The sequence below is a fragment of the Equus quagga genome, chromosome 9, assembly GCF_021613505.1.
Source record: "Equus quagga isolate Etosha38 chromosome 9, UCLA_HA_Equagga_1.0, whole genome shotgun sequence".
Taxonomy (NCBI): Eukaryota; Metazoa; Chordata; class Mammalia; order Perissodactyla; family Equidae; genus Equus; species Equus quagga.
This window is the reverse complement of record NC_060275.1, coordinates 18,000,972-18,022,179: the sequence shown is the minus strand read 5'-3', so window position 1 is coordinate 18,022,179 and position 21,208 is coordinate 18,000,972. Positions and strand designations below refer to the sequence as shown.

The following is a 21,208-nucleotide window of genomic DNA, read 5'->3' as shown; positions in this document are numbered from 1 at the left end:
TATTTTAAAAATAGTTAAAGCAGCCGTATTTTAAAAATAGTTAAAGCAGCCGTATTTTAAAAAGTGGTTGTTACAGATATTCTGTACAAAGAAACCGGTAAAAAATTGATCACTTCCTGAAGTTGGTGTCACTGCTCTGTGATGAGCAGGTTCTGGCTGTCCTTTGAAATCACACACTCTTCGAGGATAGGTTCTGTGTCTGTGGGTTATTTTATCTCCCATGGTGTGTAGCACTGTGCCCTGCACGGTGTCTTTGGAGTCACCGATTGGAGCAGGTCTCCTCAGATCGTCACTGGCACTTACGGAAAGGGCCCTTGTGAGTCCTGAATACATAGGGGCTGAAGTCTAGGTTCGGGCGTTAAATAGTTTTCTGACCACAGGAATCCTTTTACCTTCCCAGTCTCCATGTTCTCAACCGTGAAGTCAGGAAGATGAGCTTGTCAGTATCGTTAAGCTGATGATCTCCTGCGAGCTATGAGCCCTTCCCTAGACAGACAGACAAATACACAGACTTTTATATACGATTGTAGGAGTCACCCACCTCCTGACGTTCTTCCTTGGTTGCTCTAGGGGTTATCCATGAACCTCAAATTAGGATCCCCTCGGCAAGATAATACCTGAGGTCATTCTTACAGATCAGACGTTCTGCAGTTATGTGATCTGATGGTAAATAAAAAAGTAAAAGTTGCCTGTACTTGTTCAAATCTTGAGAACTACAAGGTGATCTGTGATAATTGTTTGTAGTCATTTGCTCGTTTGCTGCCTGATATTCCTACACATCAAGAAATCATTACTGAACTTTTTATACAGAAAGATCATAAAGCAGAGAAGATTTTACTTAATTATGGAGCTCAAATGCCATCCAGACGAACCCTACAAGACCTTTTGAGATTCTTCCTGGGTATAGATGTGGTCCAGTTCCTGTCTACAAGTTGGGAGAAGCCTGGGGTTTTGGAGCCTGGCAGACCTGGGTTTGAATTTTGGTACCATCACCTACTAGCAGTGTGGCTTTGTGAGGAATAACCTTCCAGCTTTATTTTACTTAGGTTTAGAATGGAAATAATAATAATGTTCACCAGTTGGGTTCTTTTGAACATTAAATAAGAGGCTGTGTATATAGCACAGTACATAGCAGACATTGGTCTCTGTTTCCTCTCTGTGTCCTAGAGTTTTAAAAATTAAATTTTGCTTTAAAAAAGCTCACCAAAATAAAAGGTTCTTGTTATATAGACATCATAAGTCACAACATATGAATATGTATTTTTCATTTTCATTTTGAAGTGATTTTAGACTTACAGAAAAATTGGAGAAATAGTGTGGAGTTATATATACCCTCCACCCTACTTCGTAATGTGGACATCTTACATAACCATGGGGCGTGGTCAAAACTGGGGCATTAACAGTGATACAGTACTATTAACAGATCTTCGGCCTTTAGAATAATTTAACCGGTTGTCCCACTAATGTCCCTTTTCTAGTCTCACACTCAATCTAGGATCCCACTTTGCATTCACTTGTCATGCCTTCTTAGTCTCCTCCAATCTGTATGACAGTTTCCCAGTCTTTGTCTTTCGTGATGTTAACGCTTTTGAAGATTATTGGTTATTTGGTAGAATGTCCTGCAGTTAGGATTTGTCTGAGGTTTCCTCATGATTCGATTCAGGTTATTCATTTTTGGTAGGGATATCACAGAAGAGATGTTATGCCCTTCCCAGTGCATCATATCAGGAGGTACATGATGTTAACGTGACTCCTTCTTGGTGATGTTAACCTGGAATACTTGGTTGAGGTGGCGTCTGCCAGGTTTCTCCACTGTGGATTGCTATTTTCCCTTTGTAACTGTGTCTTGTGGGGAGATGCTTTGAGACTGCAAATGATCCTACTTCTCATCACAATTTTACCCACCAATTTGAACATCCGTTCTTTACTCTTGCCTGCAACAGTTATTACTGTAGTATTTGCTTAATGGTGACTTTCTGCTTCCCTTACTTCTTTTACATTTATTAATTGGAACTCATTGTAAGGATGAGCTCAGTTTTTTATTTAGAGTTAAATGGACTTATGAATATTTATCCAGTGAGTTAGAACCCATGACTATTGTTATTCATTTTTTTGCTCAATTTGTCCTAGATTTGGCCTTTGGGAGCCCCTTTAAGTGGATGCTTGTTTCCTTTCAACATACCCCATTTTTGAGCACTTCCTTGCTTTCTGGTGTCACACTTTGCTCCTGGGTCATCTTGTATTTTCCCTGCCCCCAGACCTGCAATTAGCCGTTTCTCCAAGGTGTCTGATTCCTTTTATTGAGAATGATAGAAAACGTATATTTTTAAGAGACTCTCTGTATATGTATTTTGATTATGACTTAGCATGGGAAACTTTAATTGGGAAAATAGAATGTGGGTGGAAAAAAGCAACAAGGCTCAAAGTGGCTTCTCAGTTATCTAGTGTGAGGTAATGATGTATTTGGCAATTAATATATTTTTTATTACATGCTTTTGGGATTAGAATAAGCCAAAGCTTGTGAAATCTATCCAGTTTTTGCAGGGAATATTCAGGAGATGTTTTCCAAAATATGAAGGAAAAGGATACGCACAGGCAGGTGTTTTCAGGAAAATTATGTACTGCGTAATGTTTACAGTTGACCAAGAGAAAGCGAAAATACTCAGCTCCTATTTTACTTCTCCAAGGAAAGTGAAACCAACATCACTAAGGGGGAATGGATGCCCAAGAAAGAGGGCAAGTCCCTAAGAAAGGGTCTAGCTCGTGTAAATAAGTTCCCTTTCCGTCTTTACATGGGGCTAAAGGAGCTTGCAGGTATATTAATCCTGGAAAATGAGGTGCGACCCAATATTCTACTTGTCTAAAAGGAGAAAGTTGGGTAGACTGTGAAAATTTCAGTCAGGTAATGTTATTCTGACCTTCTTAGGCCTATTTCAGAGAACAGATTGTTGAGTAACTTGGTTCTGAGCAATAGGAAGAAGAACTTAGTGAAAGCTAAGAACAGCGGATTCCACGTAAGTCTGATTTTCTTTTGTTCGCAGGGTACTTGGCGGTGGGTAGAATAACACCACAGATAGAGTGACTGGGTTTCAGCATGACTTTTGACAGACTCTCTCTGCTAATACTGTTTTGTACAGGATAGCACAAAAGGTCCTGGGTGAAATACTGATTTTATAGCTGACTTGGGGCTCATTGCTGTGTCGGAGAGAAAGCTTCCATTTTGGATCAGATTTTACCCAACATTTCTATATCAATGACTTGATTATAGGGAAAGAAGCTGGGAGGGATTTTACAAGGTAAATCTTAGTAAGTGCAGAGCTTTTCATTTAGGTTTTAAAAAATCAAGTGCACACGTATGTGGGGCAGGTAGGCTGTAGCTTCCTTATGTGGAACACAGGCCGGCTGTATTGACTATCTTAATACAACCCATCCTTCTTTACGGCTCCCAAGATAGCACTCACATCAAGGAAGCTAAGGCCCTTTGATTGGGAACCGTATCTAGTTAGTGGTTCTCAAAACTTGAGTGTGGTGTGCATCAGAACCTCCTGGGGGCTTGTTAAAATACTCATGCTGGGCCCCACCCACAGTTTCTCATTCAGTGGCTCTAGGATCAACCTGATAACTTGCATTTCTTACAAGTCTACACTTTGAGCATTACTGGTTTACCCTTTGTGGCAGTGAAATCCCCTAAAGCCCATTTATTTATACAGTAAAAGTGTATTTCTTGCATGTGCAGAGTTTGTTACGGGTTTGAGCAGTTCCCTAGGGCAGCTGTCCTTCCGCTGGTGTCCTTCCATGTATGTCATCGGCCACAGCAAGTCATGTGACCAAACACAATTGAAGTGTTTTCTTCAGTGTGCCCCAAAGAGGGGGGATGACAAGTAATGTTTATCACACACAGAACAGTGGCTCCTGAATCTGAAATGATGTGCTCAGGTTCTTATTGCACCGATTTAAGATGGATATTGACATCCTAGCACTCAGAGGAGGATAAGCAGCATGGTGAGGGTCTGGGGTCCACGGGAGCTTTGAGAGCTGTCTTCAGATACCTGTCTCCTCCATGTAAGGACGAGTGCATGTTAATTCTAGGGGAGCTGGAGCAGTGTGTAGATGAAATACCTGCCTACCTGTCATTGGGATTATTCAGGCAGTGGCCAGATGTCCCCCTGTAAGGGATGGAATAGAAAGGCTGCCATTCAACTCGTACTGGAATTAAATGAAAGCACCTGTAGTAATACATGCAGTGGTGCCATAGCAACCAGGAGGTGGGCATTTACATCCAGTCACGGTCTGAAGTCACTCCTAAAACCAGCCATCACTCTAGAGAAAGCATTATCTTTTCACAGTTGATGTAATTTGTAGATTGAAGCAGAACATGCAGAAAGAAGTCACGTGGCTACCAGTGGAGCAGTGAGTCCAACACAGTGACTGCAAATTAGAATCACCTAGAGAGCTACCATCCCAGCACACACGTGCTCCCGAGGCCAATTTCATTGGCACCGCTGGCGCTGGGAGCTGGCATCAGCATTTTTAAGCTCCCAGGTGGTTCTGGTGTGTAGCCAGGGTCGAGAACACTGGTTGTCACCAGGGATCTGCCGTGGACCTTTCCTCCTTGCTATGGCCCTCACTCATCTGAAGCACACACTTTCCTGGTCTGCGGTGCAGCAAAGGCTGACCCCAAGTGCATTTGTTTACGAGACACCGCCTAATGATCGCCACCTGATGATTGCTGTTGGGGAGGAATACATGTGACACAACTCATGGAAAGTCCAGCGTTAGTGAGAGAGGAGCAGTTGGGCCCAGAGTCTCTGATATAATTTAATGCCTAATTATAAATTGTTTTAGAGTGTCTCAATGTTTGTTTTCAACAAGTTTGTAAACCCTTTAAGATAAGTCCACAGAGCTTATCTCCTGCTTTTGCCGTACTGGGTACAGGAGACTTGGAATACTTGCTAATATTTAGTGTTTTCTGTTCTGAAATATACTTCAGCATACGTACTCAGAGATGTAGGTAAAAGAAAGGGCAGTGGCAGAAAAGGAAAATGGGAGAATGAAATGATGAGTCTGAGAGATTAGCAGAGCTATTTGATGTGAGTCTGCTGTCACGTGCCTTTTTGACGGTGTGTTTCTTATGTTATATATATATTCTCTCTCTCTCTCCCTGTGTGTGTGTGTGTGTGTGTGTGTGTGTATATTTTTTTTTTTAAAGCACCCACCCACCTTGGATCCTAGTCATGCGTATAAAATTTATGGTAGGGCATATTTTTTCCCCTTAATCTGGCACTTCTTTAGAGAAAATTGTGAAATAAAATATTACATCTCCTTTTTGTTTGTCTTCCTACTTTACCGTGGTGATGACCATTAGTTAGGGGTATGAAAGTATTGTTCAGATCGCACAGTGAATTTGCCAGATGGCTTCATTTTCATTCTTTTAGCATTAGTTAGAGCTCATTCTGTTTTCATTAAGCCTGTATCGTTTGGGAATATGGAAAGGTGTTTTATTTAATCTCAATGTAGGAAGAGAATAGATTTTTATCCTTCTAAAACTTATCTTTTAGCTATGGTGATATTAACTCTGCCAAAATCATATTACCCTAGCAACAGGTGAAGAAAAATCAGTTTCTCATCTTTCTGACTTAGAACTTTTTGTGATTTCTCAAGGTTTTATGAGAAATGTATTTAAATCGGTTGCACATTCTGCCCTACTCCTGGCCAGTTGTAAGAGAAGGATGGCTTCTCACTTGGTTCTATGTTTGGCATCAGATGTGAATCCAAGAGTTAAAAGGCACATAAGTTAGAGTTTGTGCATTAATGCTTTGTGCTAGAAATGTACTTCATTGCTAGTTTTATGACACTTATTTTTAATTTTGGCCACTGAAATTGATATTTCATTAGTATACTTCAATCTATTATTATAATTTGTATTTTATTATAATTTCATGTGTTAAATTTTATAATGTTTTAATATATTTATATTTCATATATTTGTAATTAAAATTTATAATTATACTTTAGTATATTTTATTCTATTAGATATTTTATTAGTATAGTTTACTATATATAGTTTTATAAGTTTTCTATGTGATTTAATGAAAAACTTTTTTTGTAAAAATGTTGTAAACTTAGTTCGAAGCATATTAAAATACATATCTATTGATGATTTTAGTAAATTCTGCTAAATTGGAAGGTGGAATGGCAATGATGAGGACAGGGATCAAGGGGTTGCCATATGGCATGCACTATTTATTATCTCGTTTATCCCTGAAACAGGCTCATGAGGTAGACGCTGTTACTAATCCCATTTTACAGACGGAAAGGAGGCTTGGGGGAAAGGTTAAGTAATTTATTACTGCAGGTTCTAAGCTTGTAGGTGGCAGAAGTGAGATTCCAGCCATGACTCCTCAAGCACTGTGCTGAAGGGCTACTCTTTGGAGAGTAGAAAAGCTTGGTATTAGAAAAATTGCTTAATTTTAGCCTCGTTGAATTTTTCAATGGAGATATGGAACAGTTCGTGAATATATGACTTTCCATCCATCGTCACTTTCCTTTAGGCGTTCAGTCTTGGTTAAAGTTGGTACCATCCTTGCATGAACATGTGTTTGTAGTTTTGGAAGAATGTTGAGTGTATCGGTTTTATTCCTCAGCTGGGAACTAATGTTTTACTGGAGTGAGTCAGTTCTGGTTATTAGCGCTGCAGTGTCATTAACACGTAGATCTTCCGGTGGGGTCGTGGGGTGCTTTGAGGGGCCTGTATTTCTTAGACTGCCTGGGATGTGTTTGGGGGCTGAGGGGATTGTAGCCAAGAGTGGGCTTCCTGGGAGACAGAGGGTCTTCCTGCAGAAAGAGGGTTTCAGAAATCTGGAGAAATGCACAAGAGAGAGGCCCCTGCCTGACTCCAGGCATTATCTTAAATCCGAGTGTCTCGAGGGAGAGAGTATAATCAGAATCAGAGTTTTGTCTGATGGTCTGGTTGTGGGCGGTTGAGGTGTGGAGAAGCGGGTGGGACCTGGGCAGGCAGATTCCCCAAGGTAATGATACCTTCACACTCACTCACACTCCTCCTACGTTCCTCCCCTTTCTTTGCCCCTTGAAGTTCTGCTCTGAAGGAATTAATTTAGTTGACAGCTGAGGGATAAGCTTTTTAGGGTATTCAGCTCTTAATGCTGAGAGTTTATAAAAGCTGCCTAACGGGAAGATGAGAGTGGAGAATAACGTCAATTTAGGAGTTAATATATTTTTTTAAATAGGTAGAAAACAGCAAGTTTTTATCTTCGGCATTTCCTTCCATTTAAAAAATTTACTTTAAAAATTGCTTCCTTGATAATAGTTTATAATTTATTTCAGTTAAACTATTTTAGCAGGCCGGTTTTATATTTGACTCCTGAAGAACTTGGGAAGCCCCGGCCTTCTCAGTTCTGCGCACTGAAATAAAGTTAAAGGTGTAGATAAGGAGCTGTGAGATTTGGCACTCTAGGTTCAAAGAAGTGAGTGACCAATTTCCGCCTCTGCAATTTACTGTGACTGTTCCATGAGGGGCAGAAAATAAAGAAAAATAAAACCTTTCAAGAGAGACTAATAAGTTATTTTGAAAATGTGACTCAAATAAGACTATAAAATAGTCCAAATTTTGGTTTTAACCAAAGAGATCTTTTTCAGGTTCTTATGAAGATTTGCTCTTAGGTGTGAAACGTTTATATCTAGTCCAATGTCTATTGCAGCCATTTTAGGAGACATTTTTCTGAAAACTCACCAGAGGTTTTTTTTTACACACAAGGTTGAAGGATTTGAAATATATATTTATATATACCCAGTTATCTGGTCTAAAGAAAAGGTCCTTACTTTCTCTATTAACTCCATTTATTGTCATGGTGTGCACATTTTCTGATTATACTGTATGACAGGACATGTTATTGCACATTCCATAACCCAAAATTGAGGGACGTGCAATAAAATTAATAACATGAAGTAGTAGGCAAATTTGTTAAGTCCAAGTAATCAGGTCAGTAGGCCTGTTTCCGAAAGTCTGTTAGGATTTAGGGACTGGTGGGGCTAGAGCTGGGCTGCTAGCGGTCCCAGTGGAGGGTCCCCGACAGAATCAGTTGCCATGTGATGAGAAGCCGAGAGATTAGACCCACCAGCAGACAGTAGAGCTTTTTGGTAGATCCCCAAACAGCTGCCAGTGCCTCTCTTGGCAATACAAGTCTGTCTGTCGTGGGTGGCCCCTCCCTGGTGTTTAAGGAGGAGTCCTGAAACCATGGCCATCTCCCCCCACCTTCTCCACACCCACTCCACCATGCCTTTTCTTGTGGTTCCTGCAATATGGAGCTGTTGTAGTCCCTTCACACACACCATATTCCTCCTTGTCTTTGCCACTTCAGCTCCCTTTGCCTGGAAGTCCATTTCCTTGCCTCCTTGCCTGGTTAACTCCCATTTGGATTCAGCTAGTCTTGGTCAGCAGCAGTGCCCCTGTCCCCACTGCACCCCCTCTGTATTCTTCTACACGCCTCTGACCACCGTTATCCTAACGCCCATCTTGCGGGCGTCCTCTCTATTTTTTCTGTCTTCTTCAACAGATTGTAATCTCAAGGGCAGGGAGATCCAGGTGAGTAAACGCAGGTGCTCAGTCAGTGCTGGGGAAAGAATTCTTCACTGTGCTGTGGCCTTCCGTGGTGTGCGGTCAGTTAGGCGTCTGGACCCTCATTGTGCCCGGTCACTCTCACTCCTTTTTGTAACCATAGAGCGCACCTGGAGTTTTACCTGGCCACTTGGCAGATGCAAACCTTTGGCCAGAATTACTGGCCAAAAGGGAGCGAATCAGTGTGGGCTCATTTAAACAAGTGTTAGAAAATCACCTAAAAAATCATGACGCTCCAGAGACCAGGTTGTATCCTTGCACTTGAAGTGCGGCTCGTCTGGTCCTCTTCTCTGAGAAGTCAGTTGCCTGCGAGGTGTGCACACAGCGCCTGGTTAGAGCTGGGTGCTTAGCACCACCCGTGACTAAGATGTTTACAGACACTCCGGCATCTGCAGTGCATTGCCCACCAGGGCTGCTGTTAGTTTGGAGTCACTTCCTCCCTGGTCTTTTCCTGTTTATCTCTCGAGGCTTGGGAGGTAGAGGTTCCCTTGACGCTGGGCTGGCGCTGTTGCCAGACAGGAGAAATACGAGACTTGGGCCGTCTCCATCTGTTTTGGGTGACTGTACCGGGACTTGCTAGCTTAAGAACATTTCTTATTAAAAACATTGCCTGCAGCCAGGGACTTACTTCGCACTCTGTCCCAGATGGGCAGTTTTCCTTCTCTCGCTTCCACTGCCCCAGACTGATGTCCCCTGACATCAGGATTGCAGGGCATTTTTCAGAATTGAACCCTGTACCAAAGGCCGCCTTTGAACGCAGGAGTCCTTCTCTCGGCCTCAAGGTTGGGGTGTGGGTTTTTAAGCAGTCACCCCAAGTTAAGAGTGAGAACAAACTCTTGTTTGGCTGGAGAAGAGCCAGAGCCCAGGGAGAGACTGGAGTGAGGAGGAGGATTCTGTTTAATTTGTTAATTCAGCAAGTCCACGTCAATGCCCAGTATGTGCTACACACAGAGCTGCAAATGAAAAGAGTTGGAAGGGTTGTTCAAGGGAGAAGGAGGGAATCCACGAGTCATAGCTTTTCTTTGTCTTCACTCAGCCAAGTAAGTGCAAAACTGGAACCAACACCAACAAGACAAGAAACACAGAAGAGCCTTTCAGGAGCTGTCTGACGTTTGTTCTCACACAGGGTGTAGACTGGCTTCCCGGGAACTCAGCCCCGTGTCCCATGTGCCCCACCCCCAGATCTGACGGTTGCTTATGCCCACCAGCAGTGCCTTGTTAACATGGTTTATTGAGGCAGCTGGGAAAGCTAATAGATGACATGGGATGAAGGAGAAAATAAGCCGTCATCAGTCAATTTTAATGTTAGCGTTTTTGATATTTGTGCTTGCTCATTACTTCTTAGAGTGATCTACAGATTTCCTACAGATCATCTGATAACAACATAAAAACAGTGATTATCTTTAAAAGGAATAACTAGTTCCTTTTTTTCTTTTGATTTGTGGAAATAATCTTAGATTCTACTTAGGTCTTCAGACAGTATATTTTAATTTTTTATTCTGTAGTAATACTTGTCCTTTTCTTTTATAGAATAGTGATTGTAGGGAAAAATCTTTCACAGCAACCCCTGTCCTATTTAGATTGTTTTTTAATTACAAAGGGCCAGCCCTGGTGAGCTAGTGGTTAAGTTCAGCGTGCTCTACTTTGGCAGCCCAGGTTCGGTTCCCGGGCACAGACCTACACCACTCCTCTGTCAGTGGCCATGCTGTGGTGGTGGTTCACATACGACAAGAGGAAGATTGGCAACAGATGTTAGCACAGGGCAAACCTTCCTTGGCAAAAAAAAGAAGAAAAAGGCAAAAAGTTGTATTAAAAATCAAATTAGAAGGAAAACATTCTATATATTCCTTCCAGTGGTCCCTTGTTAAGCACTAGATTCTCTGGGAGCAGAAATAATAGAGAAATAACGTGTTGCCCATCTGTAGGCATACATTTTAGGAACCAAGAGGGCTTAGAAGATAGGACAAACCCTCATATGTAGAAGAAGTGGGATGAAACTGAACCAGACCCAGAAGAATTTGGCAGCAGAGATTTTTTTCATACTTGTGTGGTCTTTGATTCCTGAATGTCGTAGAGTCAGTGAAATACAGTGGCGCACGGCCCACAGCACCTGTCAGGTGTGTTTTTCTCCTTGTGAATTGTGAAGGAGAGAGCACAGTGATGAATCAGGATTTACTGTGTGAGGGCCTTTTCTGGAGTGCAGGCAGGAGGGAAGAGACCTGGGGTCTGTTCAGGGTCTGTCGCGGGACCCCCAAAGCTCTGCTGAATGTCACCACTGGTCTGCGGGGCTAGATGCAGAGGTCCCAGGCTGGCAAGTGCCCGTGGTAACCTCGTGACGCCCTGGTAGGCATCTCTAAGTTTCATCGTCGTGATTCTGGCCTTTCTTTCAGCACTTTGCTTTTCCTGTTGCCTGAGTGTCTGATGGCTCTGAGCACAGAGTCAGGGGGTGGACGTGTTTCTTTCCCGTCTGCTCTGGGTTTGGCATTTTGTTATTCTGCATTTATCTCAATTCTGTGTCTTATTTTTTCAGTTGTACGATGTCATTGGCAAACCAGATGGTCTCATAACTGGAGAGTTAGGAGACTGGTTTTATTTATTGTTGTTTTAAAGAAGCATAGCAACAAGCACATACTTGTCTTTGCAAACACTGTTCATTTCAGAGTTGTCACCTCAGTAATCTAGACATGGCACAGTGGCATTGGCAGAACTCAAGACATGCTGAGCATGTCCCATGAGAAAGAAACCCTTCTCCTTACTTTATAGTTACGACTAGTTTTTGCCTAGAAGGGTGACCTACTTTGTTAAATAGATTTGGTTCTGAGTGATTGAGACTTGGCTCTCTTTTCTGTAGCATGTGAGGCAGTGGTCTAAATAAGGGTCAGCAAACTGGGGGTCACAGGCCAGCCACCTGTTTCATAACACAGCCATACCCCTTAGTTTACGTGTCATTGTCCACGGTGGCTTTTGAACTACAAGGTGGAGCTGAGTAGGTGCAACAGTGACTTCATGGCCTGGAAAGCCTAAAATATTTACAGTCTGGCCCTTTACAGAAAAAGTCTGCCAACCTCCGGTCTAAATTTATTCTCTGTGTTTAAATATTTCCCTCAACCACTCAGTTCCAATTTGTAGAAACTTGGATGGTTTAGTAGTTAAAAATTATTTTTCTTGGTGCTTTCACACGTATGTAGATTGAGTTTCCTGTACTGCGCTCTCTGAATGCTCATTTATTTGTATGTTCTGAGATATGGTGAGACTGGAACTGGAAAATCTCGCTAGTGTCCTAGATAGTAAATTTTTTCAGTAAGGACTTTAGAATTTATGACCCACAGTATTCCAAACTTCAGGGGAAGCCTCCTTGCTGGTGTAAAAGACCAGTTTCTAAGAGAGCATGGGTGGTTTGGGTAAGCAGGTTTATTTCTTATGATTTATCATCTATAACTGTAGGTAGTATTTATATAAAGGGAGCAAAAGCTTTCCAGTTTTGTGGATACATACTGACTATATTCGGATCTAACGTAAATAGATGAAGAAACTTAAATACCTAGGAAACGTTAGTTTTATTTACCCTGGTGAAAAGTTTCAAGAATGCTTAGAGTGAAATTATACCTTTTATTTATTTAATAGGTGTGCTAATGGTGTTACATATTTCTTTACTGAATTTCTTTTTTTTAAGTCAACTTTATTGAGTAATAATTTATAGGTAGTCTTAGTACATTTCTATTCTGCAGAAAAGCTAATTTGTTTTCTAGGAGACATATTAGACTATAGATTTTTAAAACCTGTTCAGGTTATCAATCTGTGCTATTTCTTTCTTTTTTTTAAGTCTTTGGTTTGTCTGGGTACTTGTGTGTTACAGGAATAATGTGCAATTCTGAAGCCATTGAGAAGAGGTCGTCCATTCATACCTTGGGAATGTTGAACTTTTAACCATGTTTGTTCTTCTGTATGCACCTTTCTTTTATTCTATAAACATTTATCAAATTGCATAGTACTTGTTATGGGAGAGTACAAATAAAGTGTAAAGTATAATTCTTGCCCTGCAGATGTTTACAGTTGGGTAGAAAAAGAAAGCAAAAATATTTTAAAAGCTAAAACTAGTATGAGCTGGGTGTAAAACAAGAGTCTTAGAGGAATCACAAGATGGTATATAATTAAATATTGAATGAAAGGTGCTTTCAATTCAGGTTTCAGCTCAGTACTTGTTGAGGCCCTGTGAATAGAGTGAGCAATAATAAAATGTAGTCCAGCCTTTAAAGAGGTCACAGGAAGATATAATGGAATTAAAAATTAAAATTGCTTGTGATGCATGGAAGAGAAGAATTGGATTTATGTCTAAGGTGCAAGGAAGTAGAGATTCGAACACCACTGTTTCATGGGGTATTGGCAGGGTTTGGGAGATGCCAGGAAAGGCTTCACAGAAGAAATACTACCCACAGAGGTATTCGGAGAATGCACAAGAGGAATTCGCCCTATGTACAGAGCAGAAAGAAGAGCATGGATACAGTAGAAACCAGCATGACAAGCTAAGTGACTGTCAACGAGTAGTTCTGGAGCGTGATGTGCTCGAAAAGGTATGAAGGGAGATTGGGATTGGTGAGGTAGGCAAGTCCAAAGGCCCTCCTCTCTGAAGCTACTGAGAACACCAGATGGGTTTTAGGCAGAAGAGTGACAGACTGACATGTGGGTTTCTCATGTTTTGCTCTGGTAGCTGTGGGATATGGGTGGAAAAGGAGAGGCTGGCGGCTGGAGAGGTCAGGAAGGCCCACCGGGGAACTGAGAGGTAAGCAGCCCAGAGGGGTGGATTGGGCCTCAAGGAGAGGCAAGGCTGTCTCAGAACAAGGGTGGAAGGTATCGTTGTCTTCAGAAGATTTGAGTTTGAGTTGCTTTGAATGGAAAGTTTATAAAGTCCTTGGAGAGAGAGTCAAAATGATGGGTTGAGGATTAGATTGTGGGCAGTCTCAAAAGCCAAGAAGTTTGGACCTTGCCTTACACATAAGGAGAGATGGTGAGATGAAAACCCCTTTGCTTCTGAACACATATACACTGTCCTCTCCCATTACAAGGGGTAACTCTCTGTCCCTCCGTTTATAGCTCTGTCCAGTCCCTTCTTGGCCACTGGAGGATGTCACAACAATACTTGTCCCCTCTCTCCTGCACCTTAGCTTTTCCCAGATCGTTCTCAAAATCATAAAGCTGCCACAGTACCTCTTAGGGTAACAAAACAACCTGCCTAACCCTGCTTCCTCTACTACCTTTTTTCTCTGCCTCCCTTTACAACAAATCTCCCTGAAACCATTTTCCAGCCTTGTACCCCCCGCTTTTCTCCTCCCATTTAGGCTTTTGTCTTACCACTCCACGGAAACCACTCTTGTCGAGCTCCCTGGTGACTTCCATGTCATCAAGCCCAGGGGTCTTGGCTTTCTCAGTTGTCGTCTTACTTGACCTGTCTGAAGCACTTGTCTGCTAGGTCCTTCTTAGTGCTTTCTTTTGCTAGGCTTCCAGGATACTATTTTCTCTTGGTTCTCATCCTGCCTCACTGATAGCTCTTCTGTCTTTCCCATCTTTCTAGCCTGTAAATGTTGATGTGTTCATTTATTCTCAGGAGGTTCTCATCCAGGCCAATGACTTTAAAAGCCATCTAGATCCTAATGACTCGCAGGTTTATATATCTGGTCTGGCCCTCTCCCCTGAGTTCCAGACTTGAATCTAACTAGCTATTTAGCAGCTCTACTTAGATCTCCAGTGAGCTTCTCGAATTTAATATAGCCAAAACCTACCTCTTGATTCCTCTCCTTTCCTAAACCTGCTTCTTCCCTACTTTCCCAGTTAGTGACTGGGAACTATTCTACCAGGTGCCCAGTCCAAAGAATTTGGAGTGATACTTAACCCCTCCTTTTCTCTCCTTTGTCACCCACATTCAGTCCATCCACAAATCCTGCTGGCTCTCTTCCTTTGAGATATATACCAAATCTAGCCATTTATCATCACCTTTACTTTCCAAGCCCGGGGCATGTAATCTGTCCCCTGGATCATTACAGACAGCCTTTGCCTTGGTTCCCTGCTTCCACACTTGGCAGCCAGAATGCCCCATCTGAAATATGCCGATCATCTTAACTCCTCTGCTCACACCCTGGAGTGTCCTGCCGCTGTGCTCATGGACGATCCAGAGCCCCCACCGTGGCCTACAAGACCCTCTAGTCTGCTCTCTGGTCTTACCTACCATTCTCCCCTGCCCTCATCCGTAGAACACTGCAGAAGGGATGTGATTGGGCAGTTCCCTGGGGAAACGCAAATGGCTCAGGAATGTGTGGATCGATGTCCAACATCACTGAGCATTGAGGAAAAACAAAATGAAGTGCAGCGTAGTATTTTACCTATCACGTTGGCAAAGTTGAAGAGCGATAATCCAGGGTTGAAGACTCTTGAATCGGCACCCATTTAGATCTGTGGTGTCCTTTGTGAGGACAGTTTGGCAAGAAGTGTCAAAGAACCTTAACATTTTTGGCAATTTCTAAACTACAAAGACTACTTTCAGGAATTTATACAAAGGAAATAATTGGTTGACTACAAAAATTTTTGTCTGTAATTACTGAAAAGTTGAAACAATCTAAATCATTAATAGAAGATAGTTAAATTACGGTCCACTTATACAATAGAATAGTATGGTGTATTAAGAAGAATGTAGAACCATCAAGATACGCGTAGCTGTGCGTTTTACAAGTGAAAGTACATCATGTTCGAAATCAATATGTAGAATATAGATTCACTCTTCTAAATACACATAAATATGTATATTCAGAAAAGAAATGGGAAGGCTGTATAGCTGGAAGTTGACTCTGGTTACTTCAATTGGTGAGATTAGAAGTAGTCTTTAATTTCTCTTTTATTTTGTAATGAGCATTTGTTACTTTTATAATTGGAAACAATTAAAGAAAGAAAAGGCTGCAGAAGAAATGAAGGCGGTAGCATCTAGATGTACCATATATATTTCACTTTGAAATGGAAGCTGCCGGGCAGGAATTCCTTCGATTTCCTGGTCCCTTCCTCACCCACCCGCTGCTGACCGTACTAAGCATTGCACCTGTCTCTGGAGGGGGCCTTATCTCCACCCCGCAGGAAGCCTTGTTCTTCCTCCCCTCAGAGTGCCTCCCTGCTCACTGGCTCATTGCTCGCCTCTGTCCTCAGCATGTTCATTTTTACAGGCTCCTATCAGTATTTAAACAGGCTCGTGTCTCAGCCTTCTTCCAAAACAAGCAATGCGTGCTCTGTGTCCAGCACTTTATTCTAAATTTGTTACTCTGTGATTACTTTGTAGAACTTGCTCATATTTTTCCAGTAGATCATTGTGTATTCAGTTATTCTTTCCTTTATTCATTCACACAATAAATATTTACTCAGTATTTTCTGTATGCTGAATGCCAGGAATATAGAGATGAAAGATTCACAGCTTCTATTTTTGGGGAGCTTACAGGGAAGTGAAATGTGTCCTGAAATAAAAATAAAATGCCAAAAACTTGGGGCCAGCCCCGTGGCATAATGGTTAAGTTTGTGCGCTCCACTTCGGTGGCCTGGGTTTGTGGGTTTGGATCCCGGGTGTGAGCCTATACCACTCGTCAGCCGTGCTGTGGCAGCAACCTACATATAAAGTGGAGGAAGATTGGCACAGATGTTAGGTCAGGGCTCATCTTCCTCAGCAAAACAAAAACAACAAAAACTTTTAGAGTTCAGACTTTTTCTTTGGAGGAAGAGGTACACTGTATAAGTAGGTGTTTTATCTGCTAATTGAAAATTTTTTACCTTAATATCGTTAGTCATTAGAGAAATGCAAATTAAAACCACAGTGAAAGACCACTAGCCACCCTTTAGAATGGCTACAATAAAATGGTAATACAATGTGCTGGGGAGGTTGCAGAGCAATTAAGAACTCATATCCGTTGATGATGAAAATGCAAAGTATAGCCGTTCTGGAAAACAGTTTGACAGTTTCTTAATTAATTTACTATATCACTTAGTAATCCCATTCCTGGGTACTTACTCAAGAGAAATAAGATCGTATCTTTACACCAAAACCTATATGTGATTGTTTATAGTGGCTTTAAAATTCATAATTTTCAAAAACTGGAAACAACCTAGATGTCCTCCGCCTGCTAAGTGGGTAAACTGGAGTATATCCATAGCGCAGACTACTACTCGGCAGCGAAAGGGGTGGCCTGCCGGGCCACAGGGCAGCGTGGAGGAACTGCACGGCTGTCAGGCCGAGTGAAAGAGCCAGCCTCAGAAAACTCCCTACTATGCCATATAGCTCCCTTTCTATGACAACTAGAAAGAGCAAAACTAGAGGGTGGAAAACAGATCAGGTTGCCACGAGCTGGGTTTAGGAAGCGGGCTTGATTATAAAGGGGCTCGTGGGGATTTTAGGGCATGATGGAACCGTTCTGTGTCTTGATTGTAGTGGCAGTTAGTCAACTGTAAGCATTTGTCAAAGCTCATAAAACTATACATTAAAAAGAGCAAATCTTACGTTTTGTAAATTATACCTCAGTAAAGCTGACTTAGAATTTTTTTGAGGCAACAGAAAAAAATTTTTTTGATGTGTACTATATTCACACGGTTCAGAAATCCCAACATTATGAAGCAATACAATGAAAAGCCACATTGCTACCCTTGGGCCCCATAATCACTAAGTTTCTTATGTATCTTGAAGTTTCTCTGTGCAGGTATCGTCATAGATGGTTCTCATTTTTACATCTTTCTAACGCAGCTTATTAATATTATTTTCTGCACCCGTTCTTTCTGCATACCATATGTATTATAGTTCTTTTCACATCAGTGCATTGAGATCTTCCATTCTTTTCTACAGCTGTGTGACAAGAATATTGTTGTATGTGAGGGCATATGCTTTATTTAACCAATTCTTATGTGACGGACCCAGATTTTTTCCCATCTTTTCCCGTTATGCACAGTGCTGCAGTGAATAACCTTGTACAGTCAGTTTTGCTATAACACTGTGTTGAAAACACAAATTTGTTCCAATGCAGTAGATGTATCAGGAAACAATTGGAGCATGACTTGAAGCCCAAGTTTGCTCACATATGATTTCATCCCTCAGAAACACTAGGTTAGCACAGAAGACTGTGGATGGAGTTGTGTAGGAACCTACACAAAACACACTCATACACACACCTCACACTTCCACCAGCGACCTCATCTCCCCATGGGTTGAGTAACGTCACACCGGTCCACACCTGGTGTTACAACTTCCCTCCTACCCTCCAATTTCAGATAACCCTCCTGCCACCACTTCACAAAAACTCAACAAGCCACAACCCTCTGATGCCCAGTTCCACAGGCAAACTGCAGGTCTTTTTCAAGGTAAACTTTATCTATGTATTTCTTAACCATTTAACATGCGTAAAACCATGCTACTGTTTTTATTAAATGTGTCACTGACGGACTTGTTGAGTGTTAGGCCCCTGACTTCATTTTTGCTGGAAGCCCTGTGGTTTTTATTGCCTGATTTTGCATCATGCAGTGGTACATAAACACGTTATATATATGTTGTGTTATAGCAGGACTGTGCCATATGTGGGTATATCTGTAGAATAGATTCCCAAGTGGAAGGGTCCAGAGTTTGAGGAGTTAAATTCTGGGGATTGCTGCTATGATATAGTTGGTTTGGTTTTTTCTTTTGTATAAAGAACGTTATGATAGAGCTGAAGAGTGTGTGTCAGCATGGTTTGGGAATAATTCCACTCCCTTTAATCTTAGACTTGTGGGTGTTTCTGGATGTGTGATGCCCATTAAGGAGGCCCTTTGCATGTTGGTGCAAGGCAGATACCTCCTGGAGGCGGGGATCTCAGGAGAAGCTGGAGACGATGTATGAAGTTGTGACGATTCTCCCTCTGACTTCTTCGAAATCCCCTGACACAGAAAGAGCCTTTCAAGCCAAGAGACAAGAAGGGACTGGTTGTCAGAATGGGAAATGTCTGATTGTGAGAGAGCCCATGCATTCCAAGACACATTCACCAAGTGCCATCCAAGTGCTTTCCGAGGCATTTTAGATCATGCAGCTCAGCCCAGAGCCCATGGCTAGGGCATTCAGAGCAGAGGAATTTGGTAAGAGGAGCCAGTGCTTGCTTTCTTAGAGGATGTGAAGATCAAGGAGTCAAAAATTGGAGATTAGGGAGAAAGTTTAGGAAGTGTTCCCAAGTGTTTGTTTTATTTGATATTTTATCTAAAGTTTTACAAAACTTTTCAGACCCTGCCAGCTTAATAGTTCACTCTTTCTTTAGTAAAGAGTGCTATTTGAAAGCAAACAATAATTCATAACAGAATAGAAAAATATGTTTCTTTTCTAATTTTAGTTAAATATGAAGTCTACTCAAGGCGTTGATTCCCTCGAGATCAGCTTACACTGCATTAGCACCAGAAGGAAATAAATGACCTTGAAAGCCTTGAAAACATTGATGATAGGCTTTACATTTTCTTAATGCTGTTTTTTCCATTTTCATGTGCTTTATAAAAATTGCCTTCTGTGTCATAAAGTAGCAGTATCAACTATCATAATATTGAAAATATAAGTTATAAAAATCAGTAAAGCACGTTTAAATAAGTTAGTATTTAAAATTTAACAAAGAAGAAAGTCACTTGTTTTGTTAGCCAATGTGAACATGGCAGGTTTGAAATGGAAACTGGTGTTTAAACCTGTAATTTTCTTGCCGTCAGTGATTTTGAAACTCTGCTCCATTGTTTTGGGATTGCACAGTTCATTTCTGCATTTTTTTATAAAGATGTTGAAAAAGAAGGAATATCTTACACATTGTCGACTCTTTTTGAAAATAGTAATTATTGATTCAGCTAAACTGCTCTTCATTTAATTTATTATCTACTGAGGATTTCTTTATTGATATTTCTCTTAAAACTTTGATTTTATATTAATATAGCTACAGCATAACAAGAAATAGAATATTAAATCCTTCATCTTAGAAAATCCACTTCACATTTCTCTGAGGCCTCTTGCCCTATTATGTGGCTGGAAAGATAAATTTCTGTTCTCTACGTCCTTTATGATTATTTGCTACAACTCTCTTGCTTTTAGAAAGATGTCTTGTGCGTGGACTCTTCCAGGTGATCTTAACCTTGTCCATCTTTTATGCACAAAATTCCACGGGAATTAGAATTAATAGATATTTAAATACCTTTATTGAAGCATAGCAGAAATATTCATGGCTGACTATTATTTTCTTAAAGCTTTATTCTCAAGAGACCTCTTATTCATTCTCTGGCTACGTAAGTGCTAATCCGGGAGACTGGGGATGGTCTGTTTTATGCAATCAACAGTTTTCTGAGGGAGTACCTTTGGGAGAAGGGGCACTGTGTCTCAGAGGCACTACCTGGTTATTGGCTTTGTTCTCCCTCTTTTTTCCCAGAGACGATTCTTATAATCTGGGGTATCTGTGCATGGATCCCAGAGGCGATGTGCTTAGGAAAACAATAAAAGCAACCGTATGACTTTGATCTTTAACTTGGAGAAGCAGCACACTCCTTTGCCCTTGTCTAGATTCAAGACCCTTTGAACGCCTGCTAGACTGATTTGCTTCATAAAAGACAGTACTTTCCACTCTTTTAGTTGAAACTTGGTTATGTAACTTTACTATTATTAATAAAAGAACTTTTATTGAGGATGTCTCTGTGTCCCAGGCACCCTTTCGTCCCCCCGTCCCCCAGCACCCTCTGAGGAAGGCGCTGTGGTGACGCCCACCCTACAGTCTGGGGGCTGGGTGTCTGTGGAGGTTGGGAAGCTTTCCCCTGTCACACGATCTATGAGCAGTGGAGGCAAGGAGACAAGTCCCAGCCCGTCTCTGGGACTCCAGAGCCAAACTCTCAACCACTTAAACAGATTTTCCTAGAAGGACGCGTTTGTCAGGTGATCAGTGTAAAAATAATTATAAAAATCTTTATCATTTCTTTATCACTTAGCTCACAGTTGCTTGTCTCTTCTTATTGCCAAAAATAGGAATGCTATTTCACATGAGAACTTACTTCTACTTCAGCCTTGTTTTTCATGAGGGTTGAGCCAAATTTTGTTCCATTCATGAGGCTGACAGTTCTTTCTTGATTGAATTTCCTTGTGATGTGACATTCTTTAATTCCAGACTGCAGTGCACATCATCACCAAAGAATTTGTTTTAAAGTTAACCCACTAATTTTACTTCAAAGGTTCCACATGGGAATCTGTTGAATTAACATAATTATGTCTTAGCAATAGCTAAAGAGGGAAACTTTTAACTTTGATTTTATATCTCTCGATAGCTTTCTCTCGCACTCTCTCGCTGAGTTCCCCCCTACCCCGTATACAAATGCGCTCACACACCCAACATACACCACCAGGCAACCTCCATAAAGTGGTTTCAAACTTTTTTGTTCTTGAGATAACCAAATGATGTTATTTAAAACAAAAGACCTTCTGGCAAACTCTTTCCTCATAGAAGGAATAATTACTTAATCATTAGGGGGAAAAGTTAAAATGTTTAAAATTAGCCAGAGATTTAATTTAAAATGGCACATTGGCAA

General features: G+C 41.3%; 1 protein-coding gene across 8 annotated transcripts in view; it reads left to right on the top strand.

The window, feature by feature from the left end:
- The window catches only part of ZNF532 (zinc finger protein 532), a 108,537-nt gene that overhangs the window by 80,190 nt on the left and 7,139 nt on the right, over window positions 1–21,208 (top strand). For 6 of the 8 annotated variants that reach the window (XM_046670953.1, XM_046670950.1, XM_046670952.1 and 3 more), the window contains one exon: window positions 17,918–18,007. The exons of the other annotated variants lie outside the window; for them this stretch is intronic. In XM_046670953.1, coding sequence (XP_046526909.1) covers window positions 17,918–18,007 — 90 coding nt within the window. The remainder of the gene's footprint in view (window positions 1–17,917; window positions 18,008–21,208) is intronic. 8 annotated transcript variants of the gene reach the window in all.